At 42.9% G+C, this 24,668-nt stretch overlaps 1 protein-coding gene across 1 annotated transcript in view; it reads left to right on the top strand.

Annotated features, from left to right (window-relative positions):
* LOC118780397 (leucine-rich repeat-containing G-protein coupled receptor 6) overlaps window positions 1-23,519 on the top strand; it is an 85,613-nt gene extending 62,094 nt beyond the window's left edge. Inside the window, exons 7-20 of the mRNA XM_036532852.1 lie at window positions 4,892-5,107; window positions 5,910-5,981; window positions 10,087-10,155; window positions 10,707-10,778; window positions 11,063-11,134; window positions 11,968-12,036; window positions 13,599-13,670; window positions 14,429-14,494; window positions 14,830-14,901; window positions 15,904-15,975; window positions 16,473-16,598; window positions 18,150-18,304; window positions 20,869-20,949; window positions 21,054-23,519. Of these exons, the coding sequence (XP_036388745.1) occupies window positions 4,892-5,107; window positions 5,910-5,981; window positions 10,087-10,155; window positions 10,707-10,778; window positions 11,063-11,134; window positions 11,968-12,036; window positions 13,599-13,670; window positions 14,429-14,494; window positions 14,830-14,901; window positions 15,904-15,975; window positions 16,473-16,598; window positions 18,150-18,304; window positions 20,869-20,949; window positions 21,054-22,279 (2,440 nt within the window). The 3' untranslated portion in view covers window positions 22,280-23,519. The remainder of the gene's footprint in view (window positions 1-4,891; window positions 5,108-5,909; window positions 5,982-10,086; window positions 10,156-10,706; window positions 10,779-11,062; window positions 11,135-11,967; window positions 12,037-13,598; window positions 13,671-14,428; window positions 14,495-14,829; window positions 14,902-15,903; window positions 15,976-16,472; window positions 16,599-18,149; window positions 18,305-20,868; window positions 20,950-21,053) is intronic.
* Window positions 23,520-24,668: the final 1,149 nt, after the last annotated feature.

The following is a 24,668-nucleotide window of genomic DNA, read 5'->3' as shown; positions in this document are numbered from 1 at the left end:
GATTACTCCAGTCTTCTCTGCCTACTACTAGCATTAATACCAACACTACAGCCTCATTCTCCATACACAGCAGCCCAGTGTAAATCTGTCCAGTCATTTCCTTTACCTCCTTGAGGATGTTTTCATTACATTTAGGGTGTACAGATTTAATTTGTTTGCCACCAACATAGTTTTCCAGACAAAATAAAACCTGTTACACCCACAGACCCTGCCACTCTCTGTAGCCAGACCTGCCGAACTGGCCGCAAGCCATCCAAGTTATGCTCCTTTTCAAAGCAGTGAAACTAAGATGGTGATTCAGCTAGATGTTTTATGGCTCCTTTTAATGCAAGAGTTAAAGGCGTTCGAGAATCACAAAAACATACAATTTGATCTAATGATAAACTGAAGACACATAAATTACCTCAGCGCTTCAGAAAGCCTCAAGTCTCCTGGCGCCTGATATCACACACGAAAAAGCAGAGGTGGAAACAGACACTTTAACTGCGCTGGCAGATGGGTAAGGGACTATCAGCCAATGACAGAGCAGCAGATACAGGGTGGAATTGGCCAAATCTTGTGGTGACCTGTAGGTTGAGTCGAAAGTGACCTTCAGACTCTTCATGCCACTCCCAGCATGCATTTCAGCAGACAATGCCTCTTTGAGCCTGCATTCAGTTCATTTCCTCCAATGGTTTTGTTGGAGGGAGGATGCGTGGCAAACTGTCAGTTATGTACAGACTAGACAGCTGATGTTTTGCAGTCTTATATAACTGCAGAGTTATAGAACTGGCCCTGATATGTTGCCCCACAATCTTTTTATTGGGGAGAGAGAACATCCGACAGGTTTGGACATTAAAATGACTCTTGCCAAGGATTCATCATTAATCATAATTGTGACTTTAAGAATCTAAGGCTGAGTTTCAGGAGCTGTCTATTTTCAGAGAAAAGATTTAAATTGTAAGGCTCTTAACAAACAAGCACAGTACTGAGCATACTGTTGGTTCTTACACAACTTTATTCTGGAGGAATGAATATGAAGCCAGATCATTAAACGTGTGGGCATATATACACAGTTAAAATAAAGTGAGTATTCAGTGTTTATTCCATATATATGGATAGGACATAAAATAGGATTTGAGAGTTTGGTTTGGGAATAGAGTCTTAAAAACTCAGCAGATTCTTAAGAACTGCTGATGTACGTACTTAAAAAATTGTATTAAAGGAATAGAATTTTTTACCGGACACGGAGCCTTTGATGTGAGCGAGGAAATAGCTTTTTTATTGGATTCCCTGGAACACATACCTTCTATGTGTACAAGAAGCCTGGCGGATTAACCCAAAGGCATGATATTTCTTCTCCAGCACACGCAATACAAACCCCAACCGGGGTGATGTGCGCGTCTTTGATCCGGCTGTGTTTTTGAAGAAGTGAAAGATACTGTCACGGGATGGCTGAGGCAAGGCTGGAGACAGCACTCTGGCAGGTAGCGAGAGGGTGTACTTAATCACGGCTCTTCTGAAGGGCAAGGATGGGACAAAATACATTTTTTCCACAGCGCTAATGAGGATGGATGCGCACCCTGTGCAGGGCCATGCACAAACATCCCTTTCACATATGTTCACAATGAAATCTCATAACCTCTCTTCACCCACCAGGCTTATCAATTGATCAGTGTCTGTGCTGATCTTATAAAGGACTGCAAGCTCGGTCCAGGTGCTTGATTAAAATAGCCTGATAATCGGGTGGACATTGGTTGGAAAGAGAAAAAATGACTCAAGTGGGACAAAAACCTGTCCTTACCAGGTCTATTATAAACCTCCTTTGAAGGACGTTTTCAAGTAATCAAACCTTTATGGTGTGTTTTAAGTGCAAGGTACGCATAGCACGGCTGATATTCTGTCGATGTTCAGTGGTCTTGACGGATACAGTGATATTAATCTCATTTGAGTTTAATGAACAAAGACGTTCTCTCACAAAGGCCTGTGTGGCCTAGCGGAAGGAAACACTAACTTAACAAGTCAAAATCAGAGCGCTCCTGAATACCTGACAAAACCTGGGAATCAGATACAGCGCTCTGAGAGGAAGATCTTTTTTCTTCTTCACTGAACTGTAATTACGATACACAGCGGTGATACCAGAGGGGGCTAAAAGCCATGCCTGATTATTCTCCACCAGTGTTTATTTTCCCAAGCAGAGATTGTTTATGCTGGAGGACCTCCGTTGCTCGAGATTAGTGTGCGAAATCTGTTAGTATCTCTATTGTGTTTTAACAGTTTAAAGGTGGCAGAGTGGGATCTGGTGTTGTTAATATGGAATTGAATAGGTTCATGTTCCCTCATTGCCCACACAAGCCCATAGTTAAGAAGAAACATGTGTTATTATGAAAGAGTTTGCCTGGATACTTCTGTCCTTTTTCTTTAGGCTTTTTTTGTCATTGGAAAAAGCCATAACAAGTTGTGAGTGCACACTATTGCTGTTATGTGAGGGCAAAACATGGTTTTAGTTTATCCAGGCTCTGAATCACACTGCAAGGAGAGGCCAGTAGAGAGACCACAATGTATATCAAAAATTTATTACTGAGTAAAACCTCTTCACTTTCAACAATATTCAAAGTGAAGAAAGGTTAAACCTCCTTCAACAGGACCTAATAGCTTACGAGATTAAAAGGTATATACAGGCCAATGGGTGGTGAACTATGGTAGCAGGAACACCAAATAAAACTGAGCAGGTGAATGGTTATTCTGGCCAACAGCTGCAGCCTGGGTCTGTTTGTCATGAATAAAAATAAAACAGGAAAATATGCTCGGTAATAGGAACATTATCATGGATTTGATGTCCACAGCTTCAAAAGAGACACACTTAATATACAGGCGGATAACTTATGAAACCAAGACCATATCCTTTCCAAACTTCCCAGCTCATCCAAGTGGATGCCGTACAACATTGAAGAAATGGAAGCGCCACGTGCTGTTGGAGCAAAGCTTGCACAACAAGCCCTCCTCGCTCCTCTGTCTTTTTAATGTGCGAGCCCCCCCACAAGCTGCAAATAACAAATTACCGAGGGGTTAAAGTTAGAATTCCACCGAAATCTGAGGTTTTTTACACTTTTGTCCGTCGTGACACGTTCATCCATTACTCCGGGCGCAGGGGCTGAAGGGGCATCTGAGAGAGGGGCCGCCTGAGAGAGAAGGAGTGAGAAAGGCCAACGGGAGGAGGGCAGGGAGGAAGTGGTCGCGGCCTCTTCCCAAACGCCCAAGTGCTATCGTACATCACGGTGGGAGGAAGGTCGGCGGGGTCTCGGAGGCGCGCGCCTCAGCTCGGAGGGACACGTTTACGAGATCAGAGACTCTGCTTGTTGACATTAGCGGAACATATATCTCGGTCGTGGAAATGTCAAGGTCTGTTAACAGTGAGCTAAGAGAGAGGAAGGGGGGGGCTCTGCTCTGACCAAAGATTTGTGAGAGAAATCCCTCTTCCTGCTCTTTCAATTATTTCCAGACGCTGCTGATCACCTCGTCCCTTCTTTTATCTTTCTTTTCAGATTTTTTTTTTCCCCGATGGTCAAAAAAAAAGAGCCTGCTGAACTTATTTTTCTTTTTGTTTTTGAAGTCTTTTAAAGATTTCCACTCCACACACATGACTCTCAGCATTCCTTCACTTGCTCATTCTCTGGACCGCATTAAACACGGTTTAAAAAAAAAACAGTAATCCATTAAAACTAAAACCATGAAATTGCCTATCAGCGCAACATTATACAAAATCACAGGAGTGGGTGGCGATGCAACAAGCAGATTGACAAAAAAAGGCCTACATTCTCCACTGGGCCTTAATGTGGCCAGGGCCATTGTGTAGGTCTATAAATATCAAGTGTGGTACTTGCCAACAGTTTGGGGGGGGGGGTAAGGAGGTGGGGCTGGCTCATTCAAAGTTGATTATATCCTTAAAAATATCTTCCCTGAGTCGGCTGTAATTAAAATTCCCTTTCTTGCCGGCACCTTTACATGGCAGAGGGCAGGAAGGCAGAGCAGAACACCTGCAGATATACAAGTGCGGTTTATCTGAAGATCCTCCTCGGAACGCATGCCACCACCCGCCTGCAACATGCCTGATCGGCGCTGCTAAAGATAGTTTAATTAGCACAGGTATAAATCACCCGTGTGCAGGGTTTAGGAAAGTCTGACTGCTCCGAGTATCACAAAGAGGAGAGAAAAAAGTGTGTGTGTGTGTGTGTGTGTGTGTGTGTGGCTGTGTGTGAGTCTGTGTGTGTCTGTGTGTGTGTGGCTAGGGAGAGAGAAGATGCTTAATTGATATAATTACCACGGCACTAATGCCAACATATTTAATCAGCTCACCACAACAGAGGTTCTGTGAAGAATGGGACTTCTCTCCAGTGGTTGCCCTCTTTTCATCCTGTTTTCGTTTTCTCTAATAAGGAATTTCATGCTTGTAAAGGAAAAAAGCAATCCTGTGGCTGTGATGGGGGCCGGCGCTCGCTTCCAGCACTCAAGCTGCTAACGCGTTGGTGGGCCTGCCGCCAAATTTGTTCCAGGACAAAAGGAGAGGGGTGGGGTAGGGGGTCTAGAGGTCTGGGAGAGGTGCAGGGAGCGACAAGTTCACCACTTTCTTTTTTTTTTTTTTTATTTTTGCGATCATTGGTGAACTTCTTCCAGTTGGCTTGGGTCCACTTACAAGTTCTTGCACTTCGACTGTTCTCAAAACTGCAACTAAATTGGAACCTTTGAACCTCGCTGGTGTCGTTCGCCCTGGAGGTTTTCGAGTTTATTGCCATTCATCGGTTCTTAGAAACTGTGAGGCACACCGAGAGGCTCAGGGCCACATGCGGGAAGCGCCAGCGGGAACGACGAGCACCTGCTAATCGCGCCCGTGGGCCGCTCTGCCTCCCTCCAGACGCCTGGACGCCAACCTGATATCCGAGGTCCCCGAGCAGACATTCTCGGGCCTGCACTCGTTGAGGCACCTGTGGCTGGACGACAATGCCCTGACGGAGATCCCTGTGCATGCCCTCAACAACCTGCCCGCCCTGCAGGCCATGACCCTGGCCCTCAACCGCATCAGGCACATCCCCGACGCCGCCTTCCGCAACCTCTCAAGCCTGGTGGTGCTGTGAGTATCACCAGTTGTCATATTTATTTAATGACTTATATTGTTTTATATTATTTATAAATGAAACTACAGATTTTAAGTTCCCAATTATTGCATATAAGCAGTTTGGGACGTTACAGGTCAGTAGATTCACTGATGACAAACTTACATTTACATTTAGTCACTTAACAAATGTTCTTATCCAGGGTAAGTTACAAAGTAAGATTACAAACATTCATTCATAATGAAGCTACAACAGCAATGGTACACACAGACCACTGATGTACATGTATCTGAGCACATATCAATCTATCACACAGTGTTGTAGTAACTACTTCATCTGTAAATACTTAAGCTGTCTACACGTAAGTTGAGGTGGATCCTTAGAAAGTGTTATTTTGCCAAGATAAAGCTTGTGAAATGCCTACATGATTCATAATATCTGATATGCACATTCATAAACATTCTTAACCTTATTACAACTATTCATGACAACCAGCATTACACATTATGACAGATAGCACTTATGTACGGAGTCAGACAGTTTTCATAAGACATTAACATGCTTCAATGATTATGAAATTTAAAATATGATCTAGGCTTGATGGAGGGTGCATTCTGCTTTAAACCAATAAACTTCAAGTAAGGAGTAATACAACAGCCTTTAAAGGTATGATAACTAATTAGGTTGTGATAAAGCTTTTGATTTTACATATCTTACTTTTTTAAGGTTTGTGTATTTATTCATCTCGAGCAGTGAATCAAGGCTGAAAAATGGTCAGCTCCATAATCATATGCTGACGTTATCTTTTTTCACGTCTAGCCATCTTCATAACAACATGATCCAGACGCTGGGGCAGAACTGCTTTGAGGGACTGCAGAGTTTAGAGACCCTGTGAGTATGGCCGCTCTTTGAGGCATCTGAAAATCCTCAAGACTCACGGCGCCTGAGGCTGAAAAGGCTACAGACGTAAAGCGATACTCACTTTGTAGTACGGCCCACACATTACATGCGATTTAAAATATGAGTTACAAATAGGATTTGAGCGGACACACACACACACACACACACACACACACATTTTGCCAGATGAGTACCATGGGTACTGAGACAACATGTGTGTGAAGGTTTGGCCATGTTCAGTACAAGAAAATCAACCATTTCCTCATGCTCCATTCACAGCAGTGCAAAGCTGCCTCTGTGAGGGGCCAACGACCTGCTTCTCGAATGCTTAGCTTGGATGGATAAAGCCAGCAAATCAAACACACGTTCAGTGATGCCATGGACTGTTACTTAGTGTATAATTCCAAAAGGTGGATAGGAAATGGGCTGCTCCACCCACCCATAAACACTTGACACACACACATAAATGGTCTGGCCCTAGGACATTTGGCTGTATACGCACCGGAGGTGCAACACAGAGCATTTGTGCATAATACAACAACACCATTCATACATTCTTTTTATTATCATTTTAGCACAGCATGACAGTAAATGATTAATTTATTATATAAAATACAGCAGAAGGTTAAATATGTACTGGGAAACTGACAAATACCTTACTCCTCTCGTTATTTAATCTTTTCAAATATATTCTTCAGTAAAACCACAAACATCAAATAGACACTGACTGTGTTTTTTTTTTTAGGAATTACCATTTGTTTTCCTTTCAATTTCAGTTATTTAAGGGTCTGTCTTTGTGGGACAACGCTACAGGCATTTTTTTCTACTTTGCTATTTATGCATTTAATTTACATGCCATATTCAAAAATAAAAACTTGTGACCTTCAAACTCTACAGTACATAATGTGCTTAAAATAGCTGTATACTGTACATGTTTCACAGAGCAGGCATGCTGGTTAAATCATCATGAGACAATTGATACCATTTTTGTTAAATATGACCTGGAGTCTATAGACTGTGAAGCTCATCTGAGACAGCTGGGCTGGAGATGACAAAATGCAAGCCTGAACGCAATTGGTTTTGTAGTGTTTGATAACAGCACACTTTACCGACCATTAGAAAGCAATCTCCAGATCCTTGGCATGAAATACTGTGTGAAAAGACACCCTACATTGAAGACAGTTCCCATAAAACTTTCAGAGACCTGGAACACAACGTCAAATCAATTTAAGGGGCAGAGCGCCGAGCCAGAGACCTGGTGGTCTCCTGGAAAGCAAATGTTTGACACCTGCTTTTTTAACGGCCTGCTCAAGTGCAAAGAATGACGTTTTCCAGTTTATGGGGAGTTCTGGCCGTCAGAATTCGCACACCCAACTCCATTCAGAAGCTATTACAAGAAAGAATCAGACCTTGCAGTTAACTGCATAAGAATTCCAGGGAGAAGCACTTTGTTAATTGTGGAACGGAGAATTGTGTCTCACCATACTAATGCTTACAGATGGAAATTTATTATTATTATGATCATATTTATCAGAACTGAACATTACCTACCATTTATCTAACATTGTCTATCAAACATTATAACATATATCTATCAGACCGCAATACAGGGAAAGAGGGAAAGAGAAAAGACCTCTTCCAAAGCATGTTTCTTCATGACTAATTGAGCTAACTCAAAGGGAAGCCTTTTGTTATTTTCCCTTCACTGCAGAAGGTTGACTCACCCATAATAAATGGGTGTGACATCAAAAGAAGAGGCCTAACTAATCCAGTGACAACTGATAAAAGAGTGACAGTGATTCTCCTCTTTTTAAAGCTACAGGACAGTGCCTAATGTAAGCAAGTTGTTAACGTAATATAAACTGATCAACATTACAACTATTACTCCCACCTGCACAAGATTCCTTTTAACTTCTTATACAAAGCCGAGGCCGAACAGCCACGATTTAGAGTAAAAGGGTGCGATTTTAAGGTTCAGATCCTAGCTATCTGGTCCTGACAGCGGGAGGCTGAGTCGGAACTCAAGACAGTGCGATCCCATTCCCGAAAACCGTCTGAAACACGAGGCCGCGCAGTGTATCTGATTACGGCCCTTATGCATGCGGTAATTAAGGCAGAATGTTGGGCTAATCCGCATGAACGCGATCGCTTACGGGTAACCCGAGACGCCAGCCAGGCCGATGCCATCTGCATAATCTGGAGCGCAGGCGCTGCGACGGCCCGCGCTCTGATGATCCCGGCTTGTTTGTGTAAGTAACCAGGCCTATAGTGCGGGCCACGGGGCGGGTTGAGCCATGTTATTGTTGGGCACGTTACCGGGGAGGCTGGAGAGTAGGACCGCTGCCTGATCCAAACAATGATGTCGGTTCAGGAAATTAAAAGCATTATTCTGCTGGACCGTATCAAAGAAACATTTCAAAACACAAGTGCAAAAAAGAGTGATTGATGTTCCAAACATGCGGAGAGCAAAACCAGACATCTCAAAACGGCACGCCTGCCACGTTTGTTTTCCTCCCTCCCTTCCTTTTTTTTTAAAAACCTTACTAAAGTTAAAGTTATTACTGTGTGGTCAGTGAATGTGTCAGGAGGTATGGCACCACTTCCCAAGGAGAACTCTTTGGCACATGAAACCATGACACTGACATGGCGTTAGAAGAGAAAAACATTTCTCTCGCTAGTCCTATTTATGTGGTTTCTGTCACTGATATCATATTTATGAGCTGAAATTGTCATTCTGTCTTACTCTGTCTGCCTGTATACATAAGGTATTGGAACTATTGGGTGTCTCAGAATTGGTGGACTGAGGCACATACAAACCCAAGCACATGACAAGCACACAGTCAGATAACTGGGTGTCGCAGACAAGGGTGAGCTCCTGCTTGACCCTGGGCAAACTCATGCCACTCAGCAAGGGGAGTTCAGGTGCCCATGGCCATTGGTGGGACTAGGAAGTGTGGGAGGGCGGATCAGGTGGCCAGGTGTCCCATCTATACAGAATGTGCAGGAACCCCTGGCTTACCCCTGGAACCCCTGCAAATTAGCCACCAGTGCTAAGCTCTCCTTCGCAAGGAGGAGGAAGACTTTATGAAACGCGCAAGCTTTTAACTCACCTGGGCTCTCGGCCAAGGCAGGTCCCATCTAACTCAACAACTTACTTCAAAAGCGGTGGCTTCACGCCAGAAGCCCTTCTCAAAAAATATAAACATTTAGACTGTTTTGAAAGCTTACACTTAACACTGAAGGATAAGACTTATAATTACGTGGATAATGAGGCACATTCAGAACACTCTATGGAGAAGCCATGGTGACGAGTGGGCAGGCCCACTGAGGTAAGGGGAGACCTGAGGCCAAAACCAGACCCGTTTGCTTTTCTTTCTTTCCCGCCATTTCCATTTTTTTTCTTTTTAATTCCTCTCATTTACAGAGCAAACATTGAACTACAAAAAAAGAAAAGGGTTTGCTAAATTAAAGGATTTTGCTGATAACTGTTCCCTTTAATTTGGAGTGGAATTAAGTTTAAAAGAAATGTTCGAAAGCCACTGAGTAAAACAATGGAATCTTTTGAAAATGCGAAATGCACAACTAAACACGTTCCTGCAGCACCTGTGTAGACAGTTTCACAACCGTGACAACAACACTTGCTTTAGTGCAGCTTCATTCCTTCACTTGACCAAGTTTCCTAGATGGCTATTAAATGCACATTACAGTATAAAGGCCTTGTGAATCAGAGGCTGTCTGATATAAGACCAAAAATATCACACTTCAGTTGTCTTGGTGTCAGACTACAAAAGGCTCCTTCAGTCAAAACCAAACATTTACTAATGCTGGTTTTTTGGAGTCGTGATGTCAAGAAACGGATCTTTTACTAAGTAAAGGAAAATATATTACCAGCTAAGAAAAGCAATTACTAGCACTAACCACATGCATAAACCAAAGAAGGAGAACAAGAACACAAACCCCAGAAAGTGTCAATTATACCCCCAAAAGAAAAACATCATGAAGCATGGACACAGCCAAACACATTGTTTTAATGTACATTCCCAACACGGTCTAGTCAGCTTTTCCAAGCCAATTTTTTTTCTTTTTTTCTACTCAGAGATCTGAACTACAACGACCTACAGGAGTTCCCAGTGGCCATCAGGACACTCGCCAAACTTCAAGAGCTGTGAGTAGCCAGCACACCACCTTTTGGAGAAACCCGGGGGGCTTCATTCGCCGGGTCGTAGAAGCACAGCATACCGCGGGTTTCTCCACGACCACTGACCGATGCCAATGTTATGGTTTTGTTTTCCCTGGTAATCCCATTTAGCGCAGATAATGTGCCGCTCAGATAGAATCTCAGCCAGCCGCAGCAGTGAGCATTTAAAGCCCTCCTTCTCACATGTCCTAAAAGAGTTTTCAGCTTTGCGAGACAGGTGCTGCTCATGACGTGCGCAGAGCCCTCGCTTTACGCAAACAGGGCTTGGAAACTCGACGATGTGCAGCCATCTTTCTAAGCTGCTGCAAGTGAGAAAAGCACTAATGTTTTTTTTTTGTTCTGTAATGCAATTAATAAAGTAATCTGTTGAAACTACAGAGAGGACAAGACTACCTCCTAAATGTTTCAGTCTGCAGCCTGTAAAACACAGAACGCACCTAACAGTTCACGTACAGTGCACCAGAGATGAGGCTGTGTGGTAAGGGTTGACTGATGCGTGACCTGTGGATTCTTGACAGGGGGTTCCACAACAACAACATCAAGGCCATCCCCGAGCGGGCGTTCGTGGGGAACCCTCTGCTGCAGACCATGTGAGTGCTCCTCAGGACCGAGAAGCTCCCCTCCCTAAAACAGTCATGTCCTCCTAGAAACCTCCCTCTGTCCCAGGCAGGCAGACTTGTGAAATTCCAAAGCTCCGCTCCCACCTTGTATCCCTCTAATGGGGGTAATGACCGTGGACGTGGCTATGTAAAAATAACTCCCATTTTTGAAGTCTTCAACTCTCTGTGAAAATCTCAATGGAAAAAAGAACCCATTTATCTTACAGTGGTAAAATGTTGAGACATTGAGCTTTTACTTTCATTTTTCCTTGCAGTCACTTCTATGAGAATCCGATCCAGTTTGTGGGTAAATCTGCCTTCCAGTTCTTACCCAAGCTGCATACACTGTGAGTAACAAGGACCTCACTCTGACCCTGTTGTTTCCACAAGGACGAATTGTGAATATTGCACATTAAAATGACTGCCAATACCTGTTTGTGTGTTGGGGGGGGGGGGGGGGGGGCAACGTGTGGTAGTGGTTTCTGTGAAATCACATAACACAGCTCCTGTCTCCTTTCAGGGCTGCTATCCTGTACTATGTTCTTGTGGTATCAGAAAAAAAAACTTTAAAATCCAAAAGTGAACATCCTTCCAGCACACAGTTTATGAACACACTACATCTCTTTCAAAGCATGACCCTAAAACCCATTTGATGATAACAGTTAATAACTATTAACAATGTGAAATATTTCACTGCTTTCTCTCTCTCTCAATACACACACATCCAAACACACATACACACGAGGAAAAACTCCAGTGATAGATATATGACCTGATGCAGGTCAATGTCAATAACAGAACTTTGCAACATTATCCACGCACAGCGGCCTTGCGCTGATGAAGTGTGCGAGCTTGGTACTTTATAAATCTTTCACTTTACAAGTCCTTAGAAATTATTAATGATCTGCTGAGAACATGAGTTATGCTGAATGAAAGAGCACAGCTTCCAGGCTGCTTGTTCTACACAGAGGAATGGTGTTGTTTTTGGAATGGGCCGGGGAGACCGCTCGCTCTGCAGTTTGGGGGCGAGATGCACGCCGCGAGCGTGAAGCCATTCGCCCCCCGGTTCAGCCAGCAGCTCAACTCTCCCGTCTTTGGCCCTGCGGTCCTTATGTTTACTGCAGCCTAATGCCGCTGTCACACAATGAGCCCACTAATGAGTTCTCACTGCCCGTTTCAGGTCCCTGAATGGAGCGACAGAAATAAGAGAGTTCCCTGATCTCAAAGGGACCACCAGTCTGGAAATTTTGTAAGTTTGCTTCTTTTTTCTCTTCATTAGTGACTTTAACTATACAAACCAATTACAAGGAATTTGGCTCATTTACTTTCATTCTAATACAGTATACAAACATCCCCACATACACCCACACAGACTGCATTCCAATTGGCTGAACAGCCATGGCAGAGACATATTTTGTCAAGTCACTGCAGGTGAATTTGAAATAAGGAAATGACTGTTACCGTTATTTGCAAACTGCACCAATTTCTTTAAAAGCCAATGATGGCCAATCTTTCATTTTTCTGTCAGGCAGACACACAGGCCTTTCAGGCCTTTCTTTTTGGTGGCAAATGTAGCTCCCTCTTGTCACAATCAGTTAGTCTAAGTAGCTGGGTCCATTGTAGCTCAGCTTAACCACGCTCCTCTGTGTACCACTTCTCTGTCGATGAGACATAAGTGGTCTGATACCCACAGTCATCTCCTATTGTCTTCATGTACTCACACAGAATTAGCTTACTAGGTAGTAAACAATATAAAACACATGTGATATAAAATGATAAGTCACAGTTACTTTTAGCAGCTAGCGTCCACAACATCAGTCCACATCATCATAAACATATACAAAATGATCATTTTCTGATAATAGTTTGAATTAGAATTTTACTTTTTTGTGGTAGCTGTGTAGTCATGGTGTTTGAGGTATATATACTATATATCTCTTCTTCCTGGAACAGGTAGCTAGCACCCTGGGGGTGGTTAACCAATCACTTGTATGGATAATCCTGCTCTGACCCTTATATGGCACACCATATGCATATAACAATGGTTAGCAGAGGTAATATGGACGTCCGTGTGCCAGTAGGCATGACTGAAATAAATACCGCACATGCCACAAGGTAGAGAGGAAGAGATCCTGGGAATGCTGCACACAGGAATGTCAAGTGCTTCTAGCATCTAATTGAGCATACGGGAGAAACTGAACTCGTTCTTGAAAGAAACAGTCCCCCTTGGTGTCTTTCTTTTGATTCAGTGATGAGACTGAATATTTATGCACCAAAAGTGTCCCTGCATTATATGCTAGCCTTCTTTACCTATGAAATAAACCAGCCTGGACATTGTTCTTGCTCAGTAAAAACTTTATCCATAATCATCTGCCTTTATATGCATGTCAATTTAACTGTATATCTATATATTATACATTTCATAATATAATTAAACAAGACCCCTTTATCTCAGTCTCTTAATGGGTCTGGTTTAGCTTGCATGCAATTGTTCACATGTCAACCCGATGAACAAAATGGCCTTCAAGCGAAACCAATTGACAGGGAATGTCAAATTAAAACACTGTATAAGCTCTTTGTCAGAGGAAAATGCAAAAAGCGCACCCTGGCAGAGAGGCAGCGGCAGCGCAAACAGTGAGCCTTTCAGAGCTGCTGAGTGCAGGCCAGCGGGCCTCAGAGGGGACACGGTGGCGGTCCGGGCCTGTGCCAGGCTTCCCCAGCGGGGCTCCATCGCGGTGTCTGTCCCTCGCGCTTGCCTTGCCCCGGACAATGGGGCGTCCGGTACTCACGTGTCCGCGTCGTCTTTTTCAGGACCCTGACGAGGGCGGGGCTTACCTCCCTGCCCCGGAGTCTGTGCCAGCAGCTTCCCAGCCTGAGAGTGCTGTGAGTGCCAACCTTGCCCTTAAACTGTGAACACACAACACTGTCTGCTGGGTTTGGAGTGGCCATGCTTCACTCTTACTTAGACCATGACCACCCAACACTGTCACCCAATGATACAGATTACTCATTGACACAGACTACTCTTGAATTCTACTCCTAAAAGTATAAACAGAAAGTATTACAGCTTATATGTTAATGCCACCGACCATATTTAGAAAACTGTTACCCCGCCAGGACATACCGTTTCCTTACGATGCAAACTGTCTTCCAGACAATAGTTGCACAATTTGAATAATTTCAATATTGTTTTGGTGTTCTTACTCATTCTATTATGGTTAGGATTTTTCCAGGGCTTGTGGTTATTGCACTGCACGCTGCTTGGACCATCTTGCATACTTCACAGTGAAAAACACAGAGACGCAGCTCTCGACGAGAAGCTGATCAGTTTCATGTGGAAGACTTGAATTATGGAATCTCAAAAGAAAACGCTCCACTGCATCCTTGCATGAAAGAGAAATATCAGAAATATTTAAAGTATGATTGGTAATTTATGGACTGTGCCAATGGGAATGAACAAAATGCCAGTGTGTCCTCATTGGCATCAAAGTCGACAACAATACGTGGCCTGCGTTTCTTCAGATGCACATCTTTTTATTAAGGACAGAAAGCAAGACTTCTGAATTCACATTCCTTGCCCTAGGAACCAGGCAACCACATGCACCTACAAAGCAGTAATGTCTCCTCTTGGTATTTTACAGTGAACTTTCTCACAACCAGATAGAGGAGCTACCCAGCTTCTACCACTGCCAGCGCCTTCAGGAAATGTGAGTGTGTGTGCTTTTGATTCAGCTTTAACAGAACACTATACTGAGTAAAGCAGTTCTCCTACATGACCTACATGACCAGCCAGCCATCAACAGGCTTCTTATTCTATCCCTAACGCAATGACTGTCAAGATGTCTCTGTGGCAAGCACTTGAACACGAGAGAAATAAGAGAAAGATATTAAATGCATAATTGGCATGAATCAAAATCCATAAAACGATTTACTGCCTGCTGCAGTGCACGTCATAGCATGTTGTGTGTGTCCACGCGCGCTGCAGTTTGCAGTGGCATTTGGAGGGGGGAGCCTCACCTCCTTCTGTTTTGACTGGTTGCAGAGGCCTGCAGCACAACCTGATCCGGGAGATTGAAGCCAGCACGTTCCAGCAGCTCGGCTCCCTGCGTTCCCTGTGAGTAGACCTGCGATACCCCAGCCCTCCCTCGCTCTCGCACACCGCAGCTCTGCCCTGGCGACCCTTGTGGTGTACCTGGCCCCTCCATTCTACGCCAGAGGGAGTCCTTCTCTGACCGCAAGACCACACTTTACTTTCCTGCCATCTCACTATGTTTAATGTCCCTGGTGCAAAAAATGCAAGTGTCATACCTGGCTGTCTGGTTGCATTACATTACATATTTGCTTGGCATGTGCTCTTCTCCAGGGCAACTTACTTCAACCTATACAACCTTACACATTATCCACTTGTACAACTGGGTATTTGCTGAGGAAATTCAGGTTAAACACCTGGCCCAAGGGTGCAACAGCACTGGGACACCTGGGAATCATATCAGCAGCCTTAAGTTAGACACCTGGCTCCTTACCACTAACACACTGCTGCTCTCCTTGGTTCTGTTTACATTTACACATGGTAATCAGGCAGACGTTCTCATCTCAAGAGAAACTTACAGAGCAAAGGTATGTAAGCCTATATAGTAAGGTAACATCAACAAGGGCACATAGATAAATCAGCTGACATCTGCACATGTGTCAAAACATTACACATTGTTATAAATCTAGTGTCATGTTGCAATGCTATGCAATAACCAGCAATGCAGACTAAGTACTACAATAATAAAAATATTTAATATCATAAATTTAAGTACTTACACCAGTCTTGAACCAATTTGTTAAATGAGTCAATACAGAGCAAACTGAGAACAAATAAACTGTAAAAACTCAGCATTATGGCATTATGCAGCTCTATGAATAGTATTACCAGTACAGTCATAGAACCAGTTGGCTGCCCAACAGCCCCGCCTTGTGGTCAACATGAGCAAAACAGATTTAAATATCAACAGCTTCAACTAAGAATGCTCAATACCAGGTAAGATTAGCAAGAAAAAATATTTCAGCAGTGACAGACATAGCTATGTATAATCCACACAATGTTTCATGCTGTCCTCCTCTTTTCCAGAGACCTGAGTTCAAACCGCATTGAAATCATTCACCATGATGCATTTGCTTCTCTGCACTCCCTGGTCAAACTGTAAGCTTGTTTCTTTAGAGTCACTCAATGTCATACATTGTTTTTTTTTTTTTTTCCATAAAGCATCAGATTAAGTTTACATGTCTCAATAGCTTGAAGAACTCTATCCAAGTTTCTGAAACTTTAATTAAACTTCTACTTGCCAAGAGCCTTTAGCTTACACAAACATTAAAATTCCTCGATCCATATTTCTGAGTTTGTGTCATTGTTAAAACACTTTCCTTGGCATTGATTGAGTAGATTTAGTTGTAATTATTTAACAAAAAGTCTCCTCTATGGCCCCTGTGAACTGAACTTACAGCATCATGTCAGGACTGTTATACAGATAACAGTACAGACTCAGGTGGGTTCAATCAAGAGTCTGGCTGTTATAAAAACTTTTTGGAACTTCCTGAAAGATCTGATTGATAGTTGCACCTGGACAACAAAAGAACAGATTACTGGTGGAGGAAGGACCTGTGATTATAAATCCCTGACCATGTCCTTCTGCCTGACAGGGACCTTACGGACAACCTGCTGCACACTCTGCCTCTGGAGGGCCTCAGCGGCCTGACCCACCTCAAACTCAAAGGCAACATGGCGCTGTCTGGGTCCTTCTCAAAGGAGGACTTCCCCAAGATGAGGTAGGACATTAACACCAGAAACACCAGAAACTATGCGCTGCCACTACCATCTGATGCGAGCACAGAAGCAGAAAGCAAAGAACCACAAAAGAGCCAGCCCTCACAGTGAAGCCAAAAATACTGTGTGAAAATTGAGATGACACTGTAAGCCATATGCCTGTGTTGTTGAGTGAAAAATTCCCAGGAACTCCTTTCAGCAAGAAGCACAAACTGCATCATCTTCCTGGTGAAATGGTTACGTTTTGGGGAAAGATCAGACAGAGATTAAACCCCAGTGACATTGCAGTTTGACCAATTGCATTTAAAAACAAAATTATCAATCACAGACTCCATCGATCCCTCCCATGTTCCCTGTTAACAGAATCAGATTGATGTTTTAAGACAAACTGAGTTGGTAACATTTCCTGTCCACTAGGCAACAGTGGATAGCACTTCATTACACAGCAAATAATTATGAAACTTACTGATAGCTGCGCAACACTTACTGTGTTCTAACCTCATTTCCAGTTTTCACTGAGGCTATAATATTTCCGTTACTTTGTTTTCAGCATTCATGTTTTCAGCATTGTCTTGACATCACACTCCTTGCAGGCATAGCAGCAGATCTTATCAAGCTCCACTATGCAAGTTTTTTTTTTTTTAAAAAAAAGATGTCTATAAATACCTTGTCTCCACTGTGATTCACTCAGTGCTCACAGCAATGGAAGCGCTCCAAGCCCAAAGCGCCGTTAGCTGGACCTTGCATGAGCACTGCCTCCAGCATTAGGCTGAACTGACATCCACAGGAGAACCAGCAATTCTGCAAAATGACCAGTGGAAAAACCGTTGCTTCATACATGCAACCCATGGTCACGGTGCCCCACAGCAGAGCTTGACTCAGGCTATTAGCTTCCAAAATCTCACTTTAAAGCTTCCTTATTTTCCCATTACAATTGTTCCTTATGAAGATATATGCTTCACTTCTGACAACGCCCTCAAGTTATTAGTTGTGCCAATAAGATTACAGTTTGGTACTTGCCTGCTGTCAAAGTTATAGAGATCTCTGCACAACAGTTCAACAGAATTGACATTTTTTTGGGTGGTGACGAATCAGCCTCAAACTACAGTAGGATGAGATGTTAAGGATTATCACCAAACTGTCTTCTGCATGTGAGAGCATTTTACATGGCATGAATGTACCTGAATAATACATTAAAATGATTTGCTGACATTATAGTAGCTACATTATGTAACTTCAAGCATTCTGTAATTTTGAAGCGGACTTTGAAGGGGTGTCTGGTTTATTATCAAGCCAAATTTACTTAGCATTACAGGATAAGTTTGTGATAATTCATTTGAACGTCCTGACATTGATCATGCATGGGGTCGAGTCAAAAAAAAAAAAAAAACAACTACAATTGGAGTTCACGCAGAGTCTACAAAACCTGTTTTTAAACAACAACAAAGATAGTGACTGCATGAATTTGAAGGGATTGCTTTAGAGTCTTTCTGTGACTTTCATGAGGTGGTAGCGATGAAGACTCACGGCATGTATGGATGATGTCTTATCAGGGTGATAGAGATGCCATACGCCTACCAGTGCTGCGTGTATGGGGCCTGTAACAACAAAGCGGCCGGCCAATGGGATGCGGAGCACGCAGGGAACGAGGAGGAAGACCTACATAAGAGGAACATCGCCCTGTTCCCCATCCACACCGACACTAATTGTAAGCGTGAGCATTTTTTGGTGCTGTCTTCATAGATCGATATCTGCTTAACCAAGGTAGCATTGCATTGCATTGCGGTGCATTTGCTTAGCAGTTGCTCTTATCCAGATTGACATACGTAGCTTACAGTTTTTGCATGTTATCCATTTACACAGTTGTATATTTACTGAGGAAATTCGAGTTAACTACCTAGCCCATGGGAACAAAAGCAGTGGCCAGGGAGACAACGCAGCCAACTTTACGAATGCTGTTCCCAATATAACTGCTCTGCATTAAGAGCCATTCAAAGACAAGGGATCCATGCAGAAAATTACTACACAGTTACATCAACTGTTGGACTAAATATGTTGCCTAGATACAGCACAAGTTGGAAGATATTGGGACAGCACACCATATTTTCACAAAGAAAGGTACATTAGAACAGATCAGAGTATAGTTTCATTGCAGTCAATGGAGAAAATAATCCAAAGCTGATACGTGAAATTTAAAAATATAGCGACAGAAAAACCTCACAGCTGAGCTCTGGGTTTCAACCCTCAGATGGCAATGTGAGAGAAGCAAATGCTGATGTCTATATGTAATGAAGGCATGCTGTCATTCCTTCATATTGAAAGGGAACTTTGGAACAAGGTAAGAGATTCCACCCTGATTAGGTGTATAAAGATACAGTACTGCCAATACCAATTTGCTTTGATCGTAAACGATGCCTTGCCTCGGGAAAGCCTGGCGACGATTTTTATGGATTTGTTTATGTGAGATCATCCTTCATCTATCCCTCGGATCCCATGATCTATCTCAATATCAATGTGCCATTGTTGATGTCCCAATAAATTCATCACCATGTGTCTGTATCTCAGACCTGCCATTTGCATGATGGGAAGGCATGGCTTCTGTCCCAATCGGGTTTTGACGTGACCACATTATGAAAAACAGCTGCACTTCAGTCGTAACAAAAATAAGATTCAAGGGGTCAAGCACTTTAGTCAACCTTACACACGTGATCTATTAATACCAAGAAAAAAAAACACACAGGTTACAAGCCTGGTTTCTATTTCTGTCTCCTCTACCTGACTTTGTGTCTGTAATTAGCACTGTTAAAACATGTCAGTGTCTTAATTAAACCACAGATACCTGACAGATGAAATAAGCACAAATGTTTGTCTTGCAATATATTCCTCTATGAAATCTGATCAAGTCACACACTTGAAAGGCGCAGGCGATAAAGAGACTAAGTGAAGCTTTTTTTCGATACAATTAAGTCTGTCTGGAGGCAGACCCTCAGACTTGACAAAGGAAAACAAAGAAAGAACTATGATAATAAGGATTAACTGCATGTAAAACAGGTCACATATTCACTTTTTTCAGGCATTCGGTTACTGAGATTTATGCGAAAGACAGATATGCAGCCTTTTCAAAATGATTTCAAGACTACACAGATCTTTAATTGCAAATGTAAAAACCTCAAATCTGCCAAATAAATTAAATGAGCTTGTAGCCAAATGAAAAAACAAACCGTCAAACACTTAAGTCATTCCGCCATGTAATTCTCCTTGGGACATATTTAACTCTGCAACCTCAGAGAAACACATTTCAAATTCCTTGCCAACTCTGTTACACCATTTAAGAACACAACAGGGTTTTTGGGTTTGCAAGAACACGCCGTTCGATGTCCTCCACAGCGCAGTGAAATGCAGTAAAAAAGCTGTGGCTCTTCTTCTTCAAACATCCAACGCAGCAAAGGTGAACAAGCGTGTTGCCTTCTCCGTCCACATCACACCATGTGTCTCCCATTAGAGCTTATTGAAGTCTTTCTTCATTCACTCCGTTGGCAATATCTCTCACCGGAGGCTGTTTTCAATTTGCTCAGACCATTTTATTTTTTATCAGTTTGTATTTTTTTAGGAGAAGGCCATGCAAGCCGTCTGTGGAAATGGTCTGAACACTATGTCACAAGGAGTTTGGCCACTCAGCCTCTTGTTTCCGTGCTTTGGTGGAGGTGTGCACCTCTTAATTCAACAGGAGGATAATAATTCTTCAGGTTAAAAAAAGGCTTATGCTAGGTTCTTGGTACTCCTCTTCCCAGAAGGACTGTAACAAATGTATGTGAAAAAAACATAAAAGCTAGTTTCTAAGAACTTTAGGGAAATGAAAAGCTTTAGTCAAAACCAGGTGCGGTGCTACCAGACGTCAGTACAGATTGTGTAGGTTGCCATTCTGCTCCCATGCCAAGGCTTCACCCAAATCAATCTGACATGCATAGGTTCAAATAAGGATTTCAACAGAATGTATGCTGTTCTATCACTGCGACAAACAAGATCGAAACCAAAAAGGCCTTGCTCAAAGCAGCCTGGAAGTAACACCTGGAAGAAATATGCATTTTCCGTGATTAACGTAAATCAGCCACCCGTTCTGCGTCACTGAAAAATACTGTGCAATGTCATATTTCTCAATACATCTGACAAGATGAACTCAAGAGATAAACTTTCCTTTAAGCATTTGCCAGATGAAACATTAAGGAATTTTTTATAAGTGGTTGAAGTCATAATTCTGGACTTCTGATGCAGATGACCTGGACATGGAGGAGTTCCAGTTGGAGGCCGAAGATTCCAAACTACAAACAAGTATCCTATGTTCACCAACCCCAGGTAAACCTTGTCTATAGATCACAAAGGTCTAAATTTCCCCCAAAATAAACCTGCATCCTTTGATGTTTAAACAAGCGGCTCTCTGATGTTCTTTCTATCTACAGGTCCTTTCAAACCATGTGACTACATGTTCGACAGCTGGGTGGTACGCCTGGGCGTGTGGGCCATCGTTCTGGTCTCCCTTGTGGGCAACAGCTTGCTGATAATCACCGTCTTCACCTCGCCCAGCTACCTGTCCCCGGTCAAGTTTGTCATTGGCTCCATCGGTGGGGCCAACCTCCTAACGGGCCTCTGCACGGGCACTTTGGCTCTGGTCGACGCCCTGACATTTGGGGAGTTCTCCCAGCATGGCGCTCGCTGGGAGACGGGTCCGGGCTGCCAGGCGACCGGGTTCCTCTCCGTCTTCGCCTCAGAGGCGTCCATCCTCTTCCTCACTCTGGCAGCGGTGCAGTGCAGCATCTCGGTGTCCTGCGTCCGAGCCTACGGCAAGTCCCCTTCCTTTAGCAGCGTGAAGGCAGCGGCCCTCTGCTGCGTGGCCCTCTCTCTGGCGGTGGGCGCTCTGCCTCTTTTTGGAGTTGGCGAGTACGGCTCCTCGCCCCTCTGCCTCCCTTCTCCCTTGCCGGAAGGGCAGCCCTCGACCCTGGGCTTCATGGTGGCCCTCATCATGATGAACACCCTCTGCTTCCTGGTGATTACCGGCACGTACATCAAGCTGTACTGGGACCTGATGAAGGGGGAGTTTGACAGCATCTGGGACTGCGCCATGATCAAGCATGTGGCCTGGCTCATTTTCACCAACTGCCTGCTCTACTGCCCCGTGGCCTTCCTCACCTTCTCCTCCCTGCTCAGCCTCTTCCCCATCGGCGAGGAAGTCATCAAGTCGGTCCTGCTGGTCTTGCTGCCCCTCCCGGCCAGCCTCAACCCCTTGCTCTACCTCCTCTTCAACCCCCACTTCAAGGAAGACCTCCGCCTGCTCTGGAGGAAGTCCCGGTCCGCCCAGGAGGAAACCCTCGACTCCTTCGTCTCGGAGGAGACCGAGAAGAGCTCCTACGACTCCACGCAGGCGCTGGTGTCCTTCTCCGACATGGACATGCTCTTCGAGAGCACGGCCCTGCCCAGGCTGGAGCCTCTCCGTTACTCCACCTCCCCCTCTGTCCCTCTCATCCCCTGCCAGCAGCAAGCCTCCCCCAGGAAAGAAAGCATGCTAGCGTGTAGCCCTAGCACCTGTCTCAAGGACGAAGAACTTTTGAAAAGCAATGACCAGAACAGAAGCAGCAGCCCCTTCCCCTCTGTAGGCTACCTTTCATCTTCCCTCTCATCTCATTTATAAATGACTGCTTGCCTCAGATCCAGAACAAAAAAAACAGCCAATGGCAACGGGGAACACTCCAGGGAACGCTACAAAACTGGGCTTCAGCCTCAAGATAGCGGAAATAATGGAACACATCTCAGACTGTGGAACGATATTTAATAGACCTGGGATGATCCCTGCAGCATTTTGCAGTGTATTTTCAAATGACAGGCATTGTAGGAAAAATACATTATCCAAGAGAAACAAACACTTTTGTACTAAAGGATGACAATCTTGGATTTCAATGTTTTATGTATATAAATTAGATGTTTTTATACAGAGACCATGTCATTATATGCTTTTGTAAAGATTATAGAAGTACATGTATAGGCTTACTTTAATGACAACAAACAAAACTGGGAGATATGTTCTTCGCAAAGGCTGATATACATATCAGGAAAGGCTTCATTTCCACATTAAATTTCTTCTAAATTAGTTGTCTCCCAATATAAATATCTGTTTTCCATTGAGATTACAGCCATCCACCCATTGCTACAAAGACTGTGCTTACATACAGTGATTTATTTGTGAATTTTATTTATTTTGTTCCATTAAATTTCTGTACCTGGTGAAACAATATTATTCAATATATTCCCATAACAGGCCATATATACTTTTGACAAAGCATAAACATGTGAGAAGTAACTCTTCTGCTGGATCTTAATCAGAACATAGGGTTCCACCGAGAAACAACATAGTTGTGCAGCAAATCACATAAAATACCATAACATTTCTAGCACTATGAAAATAGTCACCCCATGGCCACCTGCATTTTTGTGTAATTCTGAACCCAGTGGCGCTGACAATGTCTTGAAAAGGAAGGTGGAATAACATTGACAAGAACAAAGTCTTTCTGCATTGTAATATTCACATATTAGGCTAAGATATTTTCCTTTACTCTTTTAAAATAATACTACTTTTAATTTCTACTTTTATTTGCGCAATGATAACCCAACAATTTCCAAGAATTTCATTACTACAAATCAATCAGAATTATTGATTAGATCAGATCACAACTACACCTACTCATCTGATGGACATACAAGACATATACAATACAAAGCATACAAGCCTTGTGAAAAAAAATCAATTCTACAGCACCAAAAATGTTATGTATGTAGCTTAGAAATGGGACATTTTTCTTTGTTTTTCAGTTTTGTAAAGTAGGCTAGGTGTTGTATATACAGTGTAACTACCTCTTAAGTAGCATGCTATTATCCCTTTGTAACCCAATATGTTGTCAGTTTTCTTTTTATATAAAAATATATAATTTTTTATATTGAAAAATAAAGCGCTTAGTTGTACAAAACAGATTTATTATTTTTGGATGTACATATTGTCAAACCTTTGTAAACAATTTATAAAAGTATGACAAATAAAATATTAGTTTAATATGATTAAAAACAAGTTTTTTAGGCATCTTCCTGGTTAGCTGATGGACTTGTGCTTGTGATTATTGAAACGCTGTATCTGATAATAAAATGAAGCACTTGAGACTCTTGCATTTTCAAGGCTTACACAGCCGAGACTTTACTCAAGGTTGTCTAAACTTCTGAACAGTGATCCTCTCAAGCAATAGCATATATCCACATTCCTGCATATAAAAGTATCCAACCAAACATTTTTTTTACTTCCACAACAGACAAGACATGCAGGTAATCAGCATGTTTAAAAAAAAATAAATAAATAAATAAATAATGCTAGATAAGAACAGTAATTTTTGCAAGCATCCGTAACTGGTTAAAACCTGTCATGTGAATCAAGGTACCCGAACATGCACATTAATAACAGGTAGAAGGAGTTGTGGGTGAATGATATTGCAGAGTGTCTGTCACAAAGCCAAGCACACTAGTGGGAAACATGGCTCAATCTTGTTAATGTCTTGACAGTGAGAGGGCAGTATTACAAAATCCTAGACATCCCATTTTCCTTATTGAAAACTTGAGGCGGTACAACCAATAGTGGTCTACCATCGTCTAACATGCCCAGCACACACTCATGTCATGTTTCCCTGTTCATGGATTAACAGCATGGCACAGCTTCTTAAATCTTCCCCTGACCAAAGTAAAGGGTGTGTGGGAAACGAATACATATATAATTGGTAATGTTTACCCTGTCAATAACCACTTTTAATGAAGAGTGTTGGGATCTCATCTTTTACTAAATGTATTTTCCAAAGGTCAATGTGGAAATACCTGAGCAAAATGTTTGCCCAGTTTTGGTAAACCTTTTGATAGCATCCAACCAAAACATGAGTAGCTAAATATGTCACAAAGGCTGATAACCAATATCTACACTTATCTCAACTTTAAATGCTTGTAGTGGATGAAAGGACAGTACGCTGATTTAAACCAAGACTGCAGACCCC

This window comes from Megalops cyprinoides, chromosome 7 (genome assembly GCF_013368585.1).
Source record: "Megalops cyprinoides isolate fMegCyp1 chromosome 7, fMegCyp1.pri, whole genome shotgun sequence".
Classification (NCBI taxonomy): domain Eukaryota; kingdom Metazoa; phylum Chordata; class Actinopteri; order Elopiformes; family Megalopidae; genus Megalops; species Megalops cyprinoides.
The sequence above is the reverse complement of the archived record's forward strand: the minus strand, read 5'-3'. Positions and strand labels throughout refer to the sequence as shown.